Source organism: Mastacembelus armatus, chromosome 19 (assembly GCF_900324485.2).
Source record: "Mastacembelus armatus chromosome 19, fMasArm1.2, whole genome shotgun sequence".
In the NCBI taxonomy this organism is placed as follows: Eukaryota; Metazoa; Chordata; class Actinopteri; order Synbranchiformes; family Mastacembelidae; genus Mastacembelus; species Mastacembelus armatus.
Window position 1 is genome coordinate 15156667 of NC_046651.1, and position 17064 is coordinate 15173730.

General features: G+C 42.3%; 2 protein-coding genes, 1 long non-coding RNA gene and 1 other non-coding gene across 5 annotated transcripts; 2 read left to right on the forward strand and 2 right to left on the reverse strand.

Moving 5' to 3' along the window:
- The first annotated feature begins 530 nt into the window (after positions 1-530).
- LOC113135364 (uncharacterized) lies at positions 531-13136 on the forward strand. 2 transcript variants are annotated; one of them, XR_003296161.2, is made up of 5 exons: positions 531-596; positions 2616-2799; positions 4817-4868; positions 6054-6442; positions 10491-13136. It is a non-coding gene; the product is annotated as an uncharacterized LOC113135364 (long non-coding RNA). The 2 variants fall into 2 exon arrangements; XR_003296162.1 differs by lacking the exons at positions 4817-4868; positions 6054-6442; positions 10491-13136 and adding an exon at positions 3697-3802.
- On the forward strand, positions 1059-1140 carry trnal-uag (transfer RNA leucine (anticodon UAG)). Its single transcript has one exon. It is a non-coding gene; the product is annotated as a tRNA-Leu (tRNA).
- On the reverse strand, positions 1752-3987 carry tha1 (threonine aldolase 1). The gene is made up of 7 exons (XM_026315339.2): positions 3685-3987; positions 3387-3470; positions 3220-3308; positions 2950-3135; positions 2622-2759; positions 2279-2471; positions 1752-2175 (listed from the first exon to the last, which is right to left on the reverse strand). Exons 1-7 carry the CDS (start codon positions 3965-3967, stop codon positions 1877-1879), a joined length of 1272 nt encoding a protein of 423 aa, XP_026171124.1. The 5' UTR covers positions 3968-3987; the 3' UTR covers positions 1752-1876.
- A 770-nt stretch (positions 13137-13906) lies between the features above and the next one.
- Positions 13907-17064, reverse strand: socs3b (suppressor of cytokine signaling 3b). Its single transcript, XM_026315342.1, has 3 exons — positions 16847-17064; positions 15726-16071; positions 13907-15641 (listed from the first exon to the last, which is right to left on the reverse strand). Exons 2-3 carry the CDS (start codon positions 15819-15821, stop codon positions 15084-15086), a joined length of 654 nt encoding a protein of 217 aa, XP_026171127.1. The 5' UTR covers positions 15822-16071; positions 16847-17064; the 3' UTR covers positions 13907-15083.

Consider the following 17064-nt stretch of genomic DNA (forward strand, 5'->3'; position numbering starts at 1 on the left):
AGAGGCGTGTATCGAGGTGTAAAGACTCCTAGGGTTAGAGTACATATTTACTGTACTGTTCCTGTACAAATTTGACGTAGTCGTGCTTTACTTGACACCACACTTAAGCATTTTAATCATTCTGAGGCTTGGACTAACTCTGGTCTCTAGATAATTGTCACTCTTGTTTTTTTTACAAACTAAACAATCAATTAATTAATCAATAAACCACCCAGGAGATAAATTCACAGTACAAACAATCGATAGCTGCACCTTTTATAAACAAGTCTAATAATTAACTCCTCCTCAATCCGACAGTGAGTACAACGCTGCTTATTTATTAACGCATAAGAAATAATTAATTGATATAATTAATCTATAATGTAGGCACAGGGGTCTCCATGTGTTTGTTTTTCTCCCTAATGGTTTCCTATGTTGCAGAAACGCTAGAAAATACTAGTTAGTATGACGGAAGAGCAATTTACACCAACATACATTAACGCTAGAGGATTAAATGGTTAGGTGGAGCTAAGTCACAGCCTGTAACTGCAGAAACGTGTAAACAAGAGACATGCCCTGTTACCCGAGTTGTCAACCTCGTGGCAAAATTTGGAAAGGTTCGTCAGAAATCTTCCGTCTGTTTATATACATTATATATTAGGTACAGTGCGTCAACATGTGATATACGTTATTGTCTAACAAACAAGTTGCTGTATTTTTGGTACCAGGTTTAGTCACTAAACTGGGTTTGTTTGTGAGTACCAGCTAACGTTAGCTAAATTATTAGCATAGTGACCAAAACTAGATATAAAATTGTGTGTTTGTCAACTAGCACAGCTAGAGAGGCAGCTAAAGTAGATGACAAAAATAGCAGAAGTGAATAAATAGCTGTGTAACACAAGCAGCAATAACACGTTACCGTTAGCAGTGTGTCATTAATGTGGGTTAACGTACTATGCAACCTTTGCCATTACTCTTATCATTCCCTACAACATGGAAAATTTATCAGACATAAATAGTAAACTGACGTAACATGTCATCAGATAAATAATATGATGTAGAGCCAAATGAAATAACATGGTAGCGTGGCCGAGTGGTCTAAGGCGCTGGATTTAGGCTCCAGTCATTTCGATGGCGTGGGTTCGAATCCCACCGCTGCCAAGAAGTTTTTACCTGTTACATTAGTTTTGGCGGTTTGATATATATCAATAATCACACAATATATAATATTACCACAGCTATATTATTACAGCTATTAAAAACATGCCTTTGGTTAGCGTCTGTTTGAAAAGACACTGTGATGCAAGGACTAATGCTGGTGTGCCATCTTGTGACTGTATAGCTACTACACCATAAACCTTTGAAAGTGTTTCTGTAGAATTAGTTTTCAAGACTAAATATGCAAAGTTCATAGAACTGATAAATAGTAAAGGAAATATAAGACAACACCCTTTTGCAAGAAAATGCTGCCAATTCAAACCAGAAATACAAAAAGGAACAGAAAACTCTGAACTAAACAAGTAGCTTTGACAGAAAATATTGTTTTCATGTAGGACCATATCATTCACAGTAAGAGGCTGCGATTAAAAGAAAATGTTTTCAGGACCTATAAATACATTAGTAATTTGTACAGATAATTGTGCTGCTCAAATTGAGAAAGAATTGCATTTAAAGTGGTGGCATTGGTGCTCTCTATGCTTAGTAACTATTATCTCTAAGTAATATAAAACATATAGAGAACATTTGTAGAAAGAAATTTGAGAAGACACACATTAGGTTTAATGCATAAGAATTTTAATAGTGTTACAAAAAGGTCCATAATACAAGGTCACTTGGTCACATCTGTGTAAATATTCTCTTAGTGATTACTGTGCATCTTGAAAAACATCAAGTTTCATTAGAGTTTATTCTTCAAGTACTGAGAAGCCACAAATTGAATTTTCTGGATGGCCAGCTGTGTATCTTCACTGGATATCCCAAAATGCCACACAGCTCGTACTGAATTTCCAAAATGAGGGAACATGAGAACTTGTATTCCTTGTCCCAGTGCAGCTTCCTCTCCCTCGCAAACCTGACTCAGAGAGGCACAGAACTCAGTGGGACTTAGACTGGGCTCCCGTAGATAGAAACGCAGGATGTTTGTCTCCACAGCTGCCATGTCTACAGTGAACAGAGGAGGATGACACTCAAGGAGAGCTGGGTGAGAATAAACAGCATAAAGAGGTTATAAGCTGGAACATAAAAGCAGCCAGTTAATGATTAGATGTTCAAAGACAATATAGAAATATGAGATACACACCTTGAGCAAAGGTTTTTGCGTTGCAGTGATCCTCTTCCAGTCTTCCCACCATATCCAATAGAGATATTTTTCCAGCTGCTGCTAATATACCAGCCTGCCGCATCCCCCCACCCAGGGCTTTACGACACCGTTCTGCCCGGGTTATGAATTCTTGGGGTCCAGCCAGCATGGTTCCCACGGGGGCACCCAAACCCTGTTACACACCATAATGCTTTTGAATGATTTTATTTTGTCTCCTGTAGATGGTTTTTGGTGGCTTTGACTCTAATCACATGAATTTAGTAAAATACACACAATAATTACTAATTTTGGCCTTATCTGTTTTTGTGTTTATCAGTTCTACCTTGGAGAGGCACACACTGACTGTGTGTGTGTGCTGCAGTATGGTGGATGGAGGTACCCCCTGGGCCACAGCAGCGTTCATGACCCTGGCTCCATCCATGTGAACTGACAAACCATATTTGTCCGCTAAAGCACGCACCTGGGAGATGGAAACAGATTATGTAAAGATAATCAAACCTGTAAGCCATACTGGATTCACAGTATCACAGCTGCTCTCATGTGCAAACACATGAATGTTTAGCTATCAGCATGAGCTTTGCTGATACAAGATTTGGAGTCAGCTACATCTAAGTTTCAAATCTCTCGCTCACACACACACACACACACACCTCCTGCAGGAAGTTCAGAGGCAGTACTCGCCCTCCTTGTATGTTGTGTGTGTTCTCCACACATATGAGGCGTGAGCGAGGGTAGTGGGGGTCTGGGTAATCGTGGCGAATTTTCGACTCCAGCTGCTGCAAGTCAAATGTTCCATCAGGAAGGGTGGTCACGGTGGTGGAGTGGACACCAGCCAGCTGTTTCAACACACAAATAGGGACTGTTGTGGTGAAAGGTAAAACCTGATGATGATGGAACAAGGCTACAAGGGTTTAACTCACCTGTGCACTCCCTCCTTGCTCATAGATGTGTAGATGCGACAGATCGCCCACAATGATCTCATCGCTCCGCTCTCTGCAGTGCACCATCACTGGACAGTGAAATGCATGTGTGTTTATGACCATCCTGACTTCATAAAACTGAAACTGCCAATGAAAGCTCAGCTCACCTGCAATCAGGTTACTCATGGTTCCACTGGGGACAAACAGTGCGGCCTCCATCCCAAACATATCAGCTGCAATTTTCTGTAACTCTGCAGAAGTTAGTTAAACATTGCAAGAGTTAGGGAGCATTTCACAATACATGGCCGTGCATGTAGTCATCTCTTTGCATTGCAGTCCTTGCCATGTGAATTTCAATTAGTTCAATATATACTTCAGTCACTTTATTGTTCTTAATTCAGCTAGGAAGGGACTACTTTTAGATTATTGCAGTATAATGTCTATTAAAGTAAAATGGGCTCTGACCATTAACTGTAGGGTCTTCTCCCATCACGTCATCTCCGACCTCAGCCTCCGCCATGGCCTGGCGCATCGACCGCCCGGGCTTGGTCACCGTGTCGCTGCGAAGGTCCACCACCCGGACAGGGGCCGCTCCACCCGGCCCGGGGAGCCTGGGTCTCCGGGCACTGTAGTAGCCCCGCACGGAACTCTGCCCCAGCATGGCTGCATTTGGTGGCCGGACTGCTTTGCTTGAAGCGACAACGCTTTGGTTCAACAATTTAAACAAAACCCTGCAGGAAAATGACATGATGATCCTCTTTTATTCATACTCACTTGTGTGAACTTTGATCTGCAATCGATAATCATTGACTGTAAGGAAAGTTAATGGATGACCTATAGAGGTATTAATATATATATTAAGCTGCACAGAGCATCGTGGGTCTGAAGGTGGCGCCATTATTCCAGCAAAGATAATTATATCAGATTTGGAAAGTATCAAAATGTAAAAGTTTTCTCTGGATACTGGGCACAGTAATCTTTGCTGTTTTTTTGTTGCAGCCTGATTGGCTAATTGGCTTTATACACACAAGAGAACAGAATTAATTGCATACAAAATACAGTTAATTATATACAATGTACATGTTTGTAAGAAACTGGTAAATTGTGAGGCTGTAGTGTGTGCTGGTTGTGTTTTATTAGACTGAAATACATTATAATAGTACAAAAATGTAATCTCTTATTCTTAGCAAAAAAGATCATCATAGGTTACACAAAAATTATATTTATGGCTATGCTATTGTACTGAATTTTACTTGTATTATAATACAGGTGATAATTCAACTAACAGAGCTGCAACAAATAAACAATCTACAAATCTAAATCTGAAACCATCAAATGCTTGCCATTTTTACTCAAAGAATAACTTTTAAAGATAACAATTAATGAGAAACAACAATAAATCAACAATATTATTAAAAGAGCCAGTGATTATTTATTTGTTTGTTTGACTGATGAATCATTGCAGTCCTGGTGCAAACTCCCTCTGGATTCAAGTTGCTTATTTAAAGCATTGGTGTACCGGGATGCTTGTACAGAAACGGCAATGAAAACAGTGTAAACAATCTTTTCATGTGTGTCTGTTGTTTTTATTTTTCAGTGTTGAATACTGAACATCATCATAGACACAAATCATCTGCCACTATCACATTGTGAGTATTCTGCTTTTCCCTTACAATATTCTTGGAAATATCCCTCTAATCCCTCTAATTTGCCAAAAATTAAAATAGGTCATGGCCCTTTTATGCTGAGTGTGTTTAAATGTAAATATAGGTCCCCATGTAACTTACCATGTGCTGCATTAATCACACCGCAGTTAGCAACGCATGCATGTACATAAATGTCTCTGTACAGCTGGGTGTGTGTGTGTCTGTTCTTGTGCCAATGTACATCATGTGCTTACACCATGTTGTTGCTTTGAAATAACTATGCCACCACTAGATTCTTCAGGGGTCAAAAACCTGCTTTTGGCATGACCTTTATCCCCGCACTGAGCGCCAAAGCTAATTTTGACTGGCACTGAGCCATCATTCATTTATCTTATAGCAGACAGCGAGTAGAGGTGAAGACATGCCCATACCATACATACTGCTAATACACTTGTGACACAATGGGGTTGTAGGTTCAGGCACAAACTGAACTAGTTATATCTAAGCCTATTTTTCCTGTTTTTATCAGCAATAATGGCTTAGTTCTCTAATGTCTCTCAGACTAAGTCAATATTTGGAGGAGAGGGCCTGTGGGAATTTATCTAATGTGGACTGAGAGTAGGCTCTGAGGGAGGTGCACTCCTCTGCTGCTGCTGATACTCACTTTTTCACTCTGACCTACAAATCCCACTGCTACATGCACATCGCACAATTTTCCTCCCTCCCCTACACATACCTCCTACTTGCATACATACTTATGCTGTCTTTTCTGATTTTAATTACTTGATAAAAGTCCAAGTGAGCGTTATCAGGGCCACACTATACTGTAGTTAAAGTTGATCTTGCTAGTAACAGAGGCAGGTTTTATGAGCCATAACAAGTCATCATTAAAAGTCATTAGCAAACATCAGCATCGTAAAAAGGCCACAGTCAGTCTCCAGAGCCCCACAAAAGCCGTCAACAGAGACAGATAAAGATGCATTGGTAAGCAAGACAGGGCAGTGATGGACAACCATGATAAGATGGAGAAAGTAGAAGACGTCCTGAGAAGGAGTTTTTCCGGGATCTCTGTTGGCACTGAGTTCTGTAACCTCACACTTTTGTTTGTGTGTGTGTGTGTGTGTGTGTGTACGTGTGTGTGTACATGCTGTGTGCTTATGTGTTTTGTTTCTTTCAAATGCCTTCCAGCATTCCTTGCCTGTGCGTGGAGAGGAGAGTGGTGTTTTGGAGAAAATATTGAATTAGAGAAAAAGAGTCAGAGAGGGAGAAATGAAGGAGAGGCAGAAATATTGACTTCTTCTGGGAAGGAGCGAGACGGCAACGCCTTTCCAATAACCATAAACCCACTGGGCTGAAAATAGAAGGGCCGAATGAATAAACGAATGTGTTCATCCCACATGAGCTCTTCCCTTTCACAGATGGAGGGGAATGGAGGTGACCCCCCCCCCCCCCCCACCACCACCACCACCACCACCACCCCTGTCTTTTCCCTCCCTCCTTTTCTTCTCTCTCTCTCCTCTTTCACTGATGCCATCATTTCTTCACCATGACGAGAGATATTAACCGGAACAAAACAGGTGTTTATGGGAAGCCTTCCCTGGAATGAGGTTTTGCATACACACACAAAGACACACACACACACTCCCCTGTGCAGTGTAAAGGTGTTGACATCACTGCCTGCACAACAAGAGTAACATCTGTTTCACATTTCATACTATCCCCCCCTTATATGTCATAGGCCATGTGGACATACTTTAACATGCGCACACACAGACACGTTGCCCCTCATAAGCAGGGGAGGCTTAGTGGAGTAAATTCTTTTGCTTCAGTTCGCCTGAAAAAATCTAAACTCTCACTAGTGGTAGCTCACCCTGCAGATGTACTGTGAGTGTGACCCACATGTGACTGTTGGACATTTAATTTCCAGAGCATGTGCTTTAACAGCCTTATCTATTCTGGGAAGACTCTCCGCTAGGTTTTGGAACCAGGCTGCAGGGACTTTCTCCCTTTCAGCCACAAGACCATTAGTGAACTCCAACACTGATGTTTTCTGATAAGACCTGGCTCACATTCACTGTTCCAGCTGATCCCCAAGGTATCGGATGGGGTTGAGCTCTGTGTGTCTCATTAGAGCTCTTCCACAACAATCTTAGAAAGCAATTTCTTTATGAAGCTGGCACTTTAATAAGCCTGCAACAAATAATGACTTTCATTATCAATTAATTGATCTAGCATAAGAGATGTCAAAAAATGTTCATCACAACAAGTCGAGTATGACATTTTCAAACTGAACTCATTCATTAGTGGCCAAAATCATTGAATCGATTAATCAATTAATTAGACTGATTGTTTCGTGCATTGCTGTGTTAAAACAGCAAAGTGCCTTCCCAAGAGTGAAAACACATTATTTAAAACATTACCTTATGCGGTAGCGTTACAATTTCTCTTTATTGGACCTAAGGAGCTTAACCCTAATACAGACTAAAAGCACATGGACAGGAGCATCCACATACTTTTGGTCACATAGTTTAGTTTTGGTTGTATTTGCAAAGATTTGAGATATTCTTCTGTCAATTATGGAGAGAAATGGAATTTTGTTTGTGGTCCTGTTGGCATTGAGAAATGGCATTTGAAAAACTGTAAATGCATCACTAGTTTGCACAGAACTCGCTGTGAACAGTTTTCCTTGGAACTACTTTCTATTAAATAAATAGCTCCAATGAAAACTCAACAGCGAAGTCTGTGGATTATAGTAACCAGAAAATTGCTACTCGAAAGACACAAAGGATTTTAAAGTGAGTCCTCAAGCTACATTTTATCCACTTTCCTTTCAAAGGCCAATAACTCAAAACCCCAAACATCAATAATCTGCATGTATTGACACTACCTGTGATGAGTGAAAAAAGTAGCTAATTTTCTGCCATTTGGGTGAACTTTCCCTTGGTGCAATGTGGTGAAGATAGTTGTTTCGCGACAGTATGAGGTAGGGTTAACCAGACCATCAAGATTACCCACTGTTGTAATCAACTGCAACCACTATCGCTTGTATGCATTCCATTCATCTTAACCGTCATTCATCCACTGACGACTTCTCCGCTCAGTCATTTCTCGTTTTGTTCATTCAGCTGTAATTGTAAACCATGACCAGCGTTTTATTTCCGAGAACCGTTGCATCTCTCTTTTTTATAACCTTCCTTTCCACCATTAATTTAGCCGAGCTTCAGTCCACCCCTTACAGTGATCCTGTCACCCTCCTGACCCTCTTTTTACTGCCCCCCTTCATCCTCTTTTCCCACATTGCCTTGTCCTCCCTCTCTCTCTCCCTCTCTCTCTCTCCCTCTCGCTCTCTCTCTCTCGCTCTCTGGGAAGTCATGTGACTTCTCTGAAGCTGAGCCCTATAAACCAGCAGTACTTGGGGGGCTCAGTGTCTATACAGCTCTCTGATTGGCTCTTGCATTTAGATGCCGTTCACACAGCGGACCCCCTGTTTCTCTCTTTCAGGAGCAAATGTGTTAAAAAACAGAAAGAAGGGGGATGAAGAGTGTGTGTGTGCGTGTGTGTTCATATACCAAAATGACACCTTTTGCAGGAAATGAATAGAACAATGATTAGCCTTTAATGAGCAGCACTTCTCAAAGGGGAAAATTATTTAAATATGCGCACACATAAACACTAGACTGAGCAGTGCCATTTGTTTTATGTTGGGGGATGTGTGCTGTGGCAGGTCAATAGCTGAATGCACTAGATGTAGAGTGGTCAGCTTTGGGGCTTGTTTAATCCAATTGGATCCTTGTTGAGACAAAACAGAGCAGCCTGTTAGTTATTGGCAGAAAAGTACTGCTGTTCATGGTCAGTGAACAGCAGCATGGATTGAAGGCGTTTTTCATTTTGATTTGCTGTGAAAACACCATAAAATCTAGTGAAATGAAACCCAAAATGCTGTTTTGCTCTTAACTCATGAAGAACTTTTTGGATAGTCTTGGTGTCTATTTGACACTCATATTCCAGCTTTCTACTTCAGGGAGGGGAAAAGAGATGGTTAATAATTGTGGGAGATTATTGATAAACACCAAGGACAGTGGAGCCTCTTTGGAGTTGCCTCTTTACTAGCTCAGTGACTGGCAGCCAGGAACAGACATCCTCCCGACATCTTTTCCTACTGCTGTTAGTTCCTACACTCTGCAGTAATGTTGAATTGTGTGTGCAACAGAATGAGTGTGCTACAGGTAAACAGAAAAGTACAGTTGCTGCAGTCCTTGTACTTTACATTATTACAGAAGGAAAATCGATCCACCAAGTTTTCTACACTGAAATATCTCAGCAACTAGCACAAAGTTTGATATGGATGTTCATAATCTTCGAACTCCTAATGACCTTTTCAGGGTTAGAGAGCACATACACTACATAGACTACTTTCATGCTAAAAATGTGCATGTTATATATGCCGTGCAATATGTTTTATTTAATATATGTGAAAATTATTGTTGTGTGATTGTTACTGCATCAAAGACCTGATAGCACTCTTATAGACTCATTGTATACTTACATGATACACTACTTCATTTAAAGGAGAAGCTTAACAATTTGGAAAAGGCCAGAGTCGGGTTAGGTGTTTTCCAATTTGTGCTAAGCTGAACTAGTCATCAACAGGTGGTAGGTGAGAGTGGTATCAATATTTCCATCTAGTGCTTCGCACGTTTCGTGAAATGTCAACATTTTCCTTTGTTGCAACAGTTGCATGGACAGTGAAAGTAGACTTTTATTTATATTTTACTGTTAATAACTAATAGCTTTTATACCACAGTTAATCTTATTATAGCACTGCAGCAGTTTCCTAAAAGCGGAAATGTTTTCCTGCAGTGCAGGTAAATCATGAGCTTTCATTCATGACCAAAAACCACTCACTCAACTCATATGTATGTGCATGTGTTTGTGCTTGTGTTTGCTATAGTCTCAAATTCAAATATTACGCAGTTTGCTGTTTCCTGGCTGAGGGGACACAGTGACACCTGAGAGTGTTAGGGCTTGGTCTGAGTCCATGCCGTTACAGTAAGCCATTTGGCAACCAAGCTCCTCTGCCGCTATGCTCATGCAACTGAGCACAGACAGCAAAAACAAGAGAAAAAACCACCTCCTGGATAAAACAATACAACAGTGTATACTGCTCAATGCCTGACAACTGCCTTCTACAACCTGTTTTGTTTTCAGATCATGTGAGGTCGTTTTCTTTGTTCTTCCAGACGCACCTCATCCGTTAGGCTGCCCAGGTGTTACGGGAAAACCATTTCAGTGATGATTTACACTTAAAATACACTTAGTCACAATGAGTTTTAAATGCTACAAAGAGAGAGTGTTTGTAGGGGTGGTGGGGAATAGTTGGCTTAGAAAAATACTGTGGTTTGAGTGACTGTTTGTGTTTTTTCATGCGTCATAGTGAGCTGGTTAGTAAGTGCAGGTCAGGAGTGTTTGTCTTTACAGGCTTTGCACACACACAAATACATATATGCACATGCACGTTTGTGTTTTTGAGTGCATTTGACAGTCTGCATGCTTCCCATATGGTTTTTATTGATCCATGTCCCGGTTATACCCCTTCTGCTCCCTCACTTTCTCTCTGTCTTTCAGTGTGCGCTGATGGTGAAGGAATGATGGAATGCTAGAGGGTAAATCTCTGGTTTCCTGGAAGCTGGTCTGGCTTTATCAGAAGCGGCTGTGACAATACTTGAGCTGACAGGCCAACCCAACGTCTTTCCTATAAGCGCCGATCAGCCAACAAAAAGCCTTCCTGGAAGAAATAATCAGCAAACCGGAGGCCCTTCCTGGAAGATCACTGTGGATTGCTCTCTGCAGGGCATATTAGTATTCTCTTTAATATTCTTTCCACCTTCTATGCTTGAAACAGTTGACATTGGCATGAGCTCAAAAATGAAATAAAACTCTTATTAACACCTAGATTTAAATCATACCACAAGAATATTTTTGTGCAAACCAGGTCATTGTTAAAACACTCTTCCCACTTAAGTTGCTTCACATTTCCTCATGCTGCATCATGGTAAAGCCATGTGGGGAGGTGCCCAAACTTTGGTATAATGTTTTGATTATTGAAAAAAAAAAAAAATCTCCTACCCAAGTACAGTTGTATGAGAGCCGGGTGTTGTGCTTGGCCAGGACACTGTTGACGACTATTGAGCTGGACACAGCAAGTCATTACCCGAAAAATGAATCATGGTGGAAAGAGTTTCTATGAGTGTGTGAGATTCACAGAAGAGTGAAGAATACATGCAAAATATTCCAGCCCCACTAACCAGGCAACTATGGGGAACATAAAATGAGTCACAGTGAGCTGAGCTGGCTTATTTGGACAATGTGCGTGTGTGTGTGTGTGTGTGTAAAACTGGATTATTCTGGTTGGATTTTGGGAAGAAGGCTCCCTCATTTCTGTTTGTCTCGTCAACTACGTCATTTTTGTCTATAAGAGCCCACTCAATCTTCCTCTTATAAACAAATAGTGTCATCCACCCACATTCTCAAATACACACAACCATTCAAACAGCAAACTTTAGACACACATTTTTTCCTGTAAATGTCATAGCAAAAATGAATTATAGAGCTGTATAATCATTGTAATTACCTGAACTAAGGTAGGTTGTAAAAACAGTTATTATTATTGTCCTCTCAATCCCACAGTCACTGCTACAAAGGTCTTTGACTGGCATGGATCCAGATATGTGTGTGTGTGTATATATATTATATATATATATACAGACCTTTCTGTGGTTGTGTGTTTTGGCATTGTAAAGATGTTGTAGCCAGTCCTCACAACTTCAGGGGGCTATTGGAGGGCTATGAAAGTTCAGGTTAGTTTAAGGTTAAGGGTTAAAGTAAATGTTTTGTTTAGCCATATGTAGTTGGTGATGGTGAAGGACCTAGAGTGTCAGTTATTGTTCTCACAGCTATGTGTGATGAATTGTGTAATGTGCTGTATATATGTACATATATATCTATATATCTATCTTCACTTCTTGATGTGGAAACTCAAAAATTTAATTTCACGTCACATTTCTGCATCATTTCGCTTTTTTTGTTCTATCTTCTCCAGATGGTGTCCCTGATCTCTCTCGCTCTCTCTCCCTGAGACATACACACCCACACGCGTGCACGTACTTGCAGACATACACACTCACACAAAGACACCTCATTCACTCTTTCTCATACACACACTAACACCAGGCAAGCCGTAAAAACTCAACTCAATTAAAGTGCCTCTTTCCTGGAAGCCAGCCTCAGACAGAACACTAGGTATGCAGGGAATGGGAACCGTGTGTGTGTTTGAAAAAGAGAGAGGGGAACACAGAAATGAATAAACTTACCTCCTGCTTAATTTTACCGATAGCAATTTAGCTAGACTGACTTCTTATGTACTCAGATACACTCGGCCTTGACTGCACGCTTAAACCATCATAAATCTCTTCCACGTGGACCCTTTCACCTATTTGACCTCACATATACACACACACATGTATGTCGACACATTCTCCAGAGGACACCATCCTCTCTCAGCCCCTCAGGCAGGATGTATTAAACCCCGCTGCATTCCTTTCCAGTTAGGTCCAGCCCAAAGTGAGCTTTCTACACAGTAACTGCTGTGTCAAAGTATGTGTGCGTGTGTGTGCGCAATGGCGTTAACTGTGCGCTTCTGGGAATCCCTTTGTTATTGTGTGTTGTGTACATCTGCAGGGCATGTCTGACAAAGCCTTGCCCTCAACCTTTTCTAAATGTTCTCTGATGCCTATGGAATTTACCTACTACACTTTCGCAGAGAAAACGAGAAGTGATTATTGCAGTAATTTTAACCCTATGATGAATGTGTAGTCTCTGGTGCGGCTCTTTAAAAGCCTGCTGACTGAATAAACACTGCTTTGTTTAACTAGGAAATCCCATTTGTCAATAAATAATCTGGTTGTGGGGCCAGGCATTGCTGGAATACAGACTCCCTTACAATGCATTACAGCAAGTTAGAGCTTATCCAGTCAATATTTACTCAGTGAAGAGAGAGAGAAAAAGGAGAAGCAGTGAACAAGGCAAAGGAACAATGAAGTAACACACATGGCAAATGCATTGACTTTTGTAAAAATAGTGCTCTTTAATATAAATTATTGAAATATTTTAGAAATATAAATATGTGCAATGCTCCTTTTCATTTATTTTTTGTAATGCTTTGTCATTTCAGATATTACAGCTTGAATGTTGCCAGACTAGTGGCCAGCCTTTTGTGAGGGAGTCTTTATAAAAGACAAATGATTCACATACACGTGTGGTCCAACTGTGAGACACATGAAAACATGGTGTTGATGTGAGAAAATAAGGCTTAGATTTGACCAAAACTGTTTATCATAAAGGTATATTTCAGTGCTCTTGTCTCAGGTGGACACATGAGATCACAAAACGTCATGATGTGAAAAGGCTGCCACTCCCAAATGGATCACACGTAAGATGAGCACTGGTCAAACATAGACAAAACAAATTTGATCAAATCCAAGTCTTGCATTTCGTTTTACAAAAGGCTATTTGAAAGACTCACTTCAGGGTCTTGTGTTCCCTTGACTTTCAGACAAACAACAGTCCAATCTGCTTCGGAGGTAACTGTGGAGGTTAGATGGGGTAAGAAACCTTTCTAAAGTTAAAGGGATTGGACTATCCACATAGCAGTTCATTTCCTCTCTGATCTCCTTCATGAATGGTGATCTAAGACTCCAGGAGGAAGAACGCAGACACTCACTCAAACACACCAACATGTCTTCACAAAGAGAAGTAAGTTTGAGATGATAATGTAAATAAGAAATTACTGAAAGAGGGTTAAAAACAGTTTTAAGACTCAGCCAAAACTTCCTTTTTCAAATGGGGCTCCTTGGCAAATGTGGTTTTATATTTACAGCGTCCTGTTGAACTGTATCATTTCCTCTACGTCTTGGATATCAGTCATATCATTGTTTTTGTTTAGCTGTATACCAGTAATGTCCCCCCCCCCCCCCCAGCCCCTTCCCCAGCTTTCTGTCCTTTTAATTTCCCTTCTCTAATCGTATTTCCTGCGCTTCTTTCTTTATCGTTATATCCCTCTTCTCACCCTCTCCACCCTGCCCCAATCTCTAGGATCATCATCATCATTCCCAAAGGAACTTTTCAGTGTCGCTGACATTTTTCCAGCCAGTCTGGATAAAAATAAGTTGATGTTTTGTTTGGTCTAGTGCCAATGCTTTTGTCTCAGTAACAAGCTTTTGTCTGTGCAGCAGCAGTCTGCTTTCTGTCACTGTCAAAGCGCACATGCAACTCTGAAAAAAAAAGTGGGGGCAGGGAATGGGTGATGGAGGAGAAACAATAAAACAAACAGGACAGGGAGAAGATGCTTTGTAATGCTTTTTTTTTTTTGTTTTGTTCCCACGCTAACAAAACCTACATGTGGGCCTGTACCTGTGTGTGTGTGTGTGTGTGTGTATGTGTGTGTGTGTTTGTCTGTGCCTGCCCGCCCCAACCCCTGCATGAGGCAACATTTGCGGGAAGCAGCAATGGAAATGTGTGTGCACCACCAGAACACACAAATAGACACACACACTCAGAAAAACAAATACATTCTCTGCTTTGAACCCCCCATTTGGACTTTGCCTCTTTGTAATTCATTCTTCTTTCACCCCCTCTAAGCCTTTCCATTCTTTATTGTCTTTTTCTCCATCCAGTAATCCAAAGAGTTGAAAACGTCAGGCTGACAGTGAAGACGAGAGGTTTCTTCTTAAGCGCGGGGATCACTGGTGGTGTATTGATCACGCTGTAACTGCCATCATTAATATCGACCGATCAGGTTAATCTTCTACGAGACTCTGCTCTGCGTCTGTCAGTCATAAGAAACACTGACCTTTGACCTCTGGCTTCATCTGCCACTTGCACTAGTGGTCAGTTTCTGCAGGGTAGGACAGATGAGGTAATCGTTGGTTACCCAAATCACACTCCTCATCCCAGACCCCCATTCAGTTATGTCCATCAGTGTTGAAAAAGATCTGGGATCAGCTGAATCTGGCCAATGTGAAAAACTGACCTTACACTGCATCTAAGGCTAATTCTGGTCAGTCTCTGATGGCACACATATTTGTGTAAGTACAGAGAACTCGTCTGTGCCATTATCCAGGCACCTGGTCCATGTAGTGGAACCTGTGAAGTTCCTGTCTGTCATATAGGAGCATCGTAGTCCTCCAGGAAGTCTCTAAGTGTGTGCGGGAGCTGCTCAACTCGCTCTGACCCCCCCAGGCCTCGGTTGTTTAGGGTCCTTCTGCACATGTGCTGCAGGGATGAGAGAGAGGTTGGGAGGGGTCGTTGCAACTCCAGGGGGATCCTCTCTCCACCAGTGTGGATCAGATAAACGTTGTGTCCCTTCATTTCTGCCTCTCCTGGATTTCCTCCACATGCCCCGTCTCTGCTTCTTCCAGCATCAGGCCCTTTGCCCATGTAGTGTGCTATGAGTTTCAGCACACAATCAAACTGTGGTGGTTCTTGAGTGTTTTGGGGGTCGGGCTGTAAGAAGAAGCCACGTCCCTCACTGTGGATACGTAGGTTCTTGGTTCCTCTAGCCGTCTGCACAGAGAGGGTGAAGAAGTAGTGGTGGTCCGAGGAGTCCCGGACCAGGAAAGTGCCGGGCGGTTCGGCGCGAAGCAAGGTGCTGGCCTCCCGGCCACTTACAGCCCCCCAGTAAAACCCACTCTCCTGGAGCTTACGCAGTGCACGCATCACCTGAAATAGGCAGAGAAACCTTTTTAGTGCCTTGATGATTTCAATAACGCAATGATTTCTCTATAAAACTCAGGCGTGACTGACCTGTTGATAGTGTGCATGCGAACTGAAGAGCTTGTAATGATGTGGGGTAAAGTTGGACCCCTGAACCCTGCCCTCCGAAGGGGTCGCGCTGCTCATGGCGAGGGGGTTGCGTCCACAGAATGTTACCTGGGCGCCATGGCCCCCTGCCTCTGCTCGCTGGTCGAGAGGCAGGGGGCCCAGAACAGGAGCGTCGAGACAGACAGGTGGAAGAGAGTTTGGGGCTGAAGGGGAGGAAACAGATGAGGAATGGGGTGAGGGTGGTTGGGTCACACACCGGGTCCAGGGCCCCGGGGCAGAGGAGTCTGATGCATCCAGAGAGGGGCTGGGAGAGAACACCTAAGCTCAGCTGGAGACAGGGATGGATGGAGTACACATTAGACATTTCATTCAATGTACAGACTGATGACAAATGCAAAGCAGGCTCCACTAAAGCAACACAGGCTCGTTTGAACCTTACTCTCATTCATAAGCAGTGACATAAATAAATGACCTCTTCGCCTCAGTGGAGCTCTCGGTTTACCCCCATAAAATGCAGTTACGGTTACTTTGGCAAAATGTATAAGACAAGACGGGGCAGCCAGCAAGCAGGTTATATTTAGTTTAAATGAATCCTCGCTCACTGAGCCTGCAGCTGCTGCTGCACCGTGCAGCCAGACAGCAACTGGATCCTGATTGCTTTCAATTGTCTTCGATCGGACGTACCGCAACAAGGGATTTTAGAAACGGGGTCACTGTGAAAGAGCCCGGCCCCCCTCGTTCACAAAATAACTCTTTATTCCCTGCACAGTGAGGCCCCATTCTCCGGTTTCACTGAGACTAAAACTGTGCCCCATCTGATCCCCAGCAGGCTCGGGGAATTAAAGTCGTCTTCAGCGGAAGGTGCGGGACAGGGGGACCGCGGATGAAGCTGGAGGCGCCATAACAGTCCAGAACCGCCGGTGTGGAAGTGGGTCCACTATTCACAACATTGCAAAAAAAAAAAGAAAAAAAAAAAAAAAAACCAAAACCACACTTCCAGCACCCTCGGCTGCACTGCACCAATCCCCCAGCACTATGCTTTAATCTGCACTCAAACCACCTCTGATGCATAAAGACCCGCTTTAGGTGTCTGTTTAACTTACCTTGCGGATATATTCACCCCCGCACTGGAGCCGCGCGTCGCCAAAGAAAAAAATATGCAAACTACCCGAGAGTAGTGCTAAATGATTTTTTAACTCAGGCATTAAAATTTAAAAAACAAAAGTATCCAGAAAGTCTGCGGGTTTCTTTCCTGAGCGGAGGAATGCGGCGGCGGTGATATGCCGCCGGAGAGCCCCAGTCCGTGTGTGGAGGAAGGTTA

Coding starts and splice junctions, on each gene's coding strand:
- tha1 (XM_026315339.2), bottom strand. CDS start 3,967: ATGTCATTTTCCTGCAGGGTTTTGTTTAAATTGTTGAACCAAAGCGTT. Junction 3,471..3,684: donor AGAAGACCCTACAGTTAATG/GTCAGAGCCCAT, acceptor TAACTTCTGCAG/AGTTACAGAAAATTGCAGCT. Junction 2,472..2,621: donor TCAGTGTGTGCCTCTCCAAG/GTAGAACTGATA, acceptor GGTGTGTAACAG/GGTTTGGGTGCCCCCGTGGG.
- socs3b (XM_026315342.1), bottom strand. CDS start 15,821: ATGAGCAGCGCGACCCCTTCGGAGGGCAGGGTTCAGGGGTCCAACTTT. Junction 15,642..15,725: donor CGCATGCACACTATCAACAG/GTCAGTCACGCC, acceptor TGCCTATTTCAG/GTGATGCGTGCACTGCGTAA.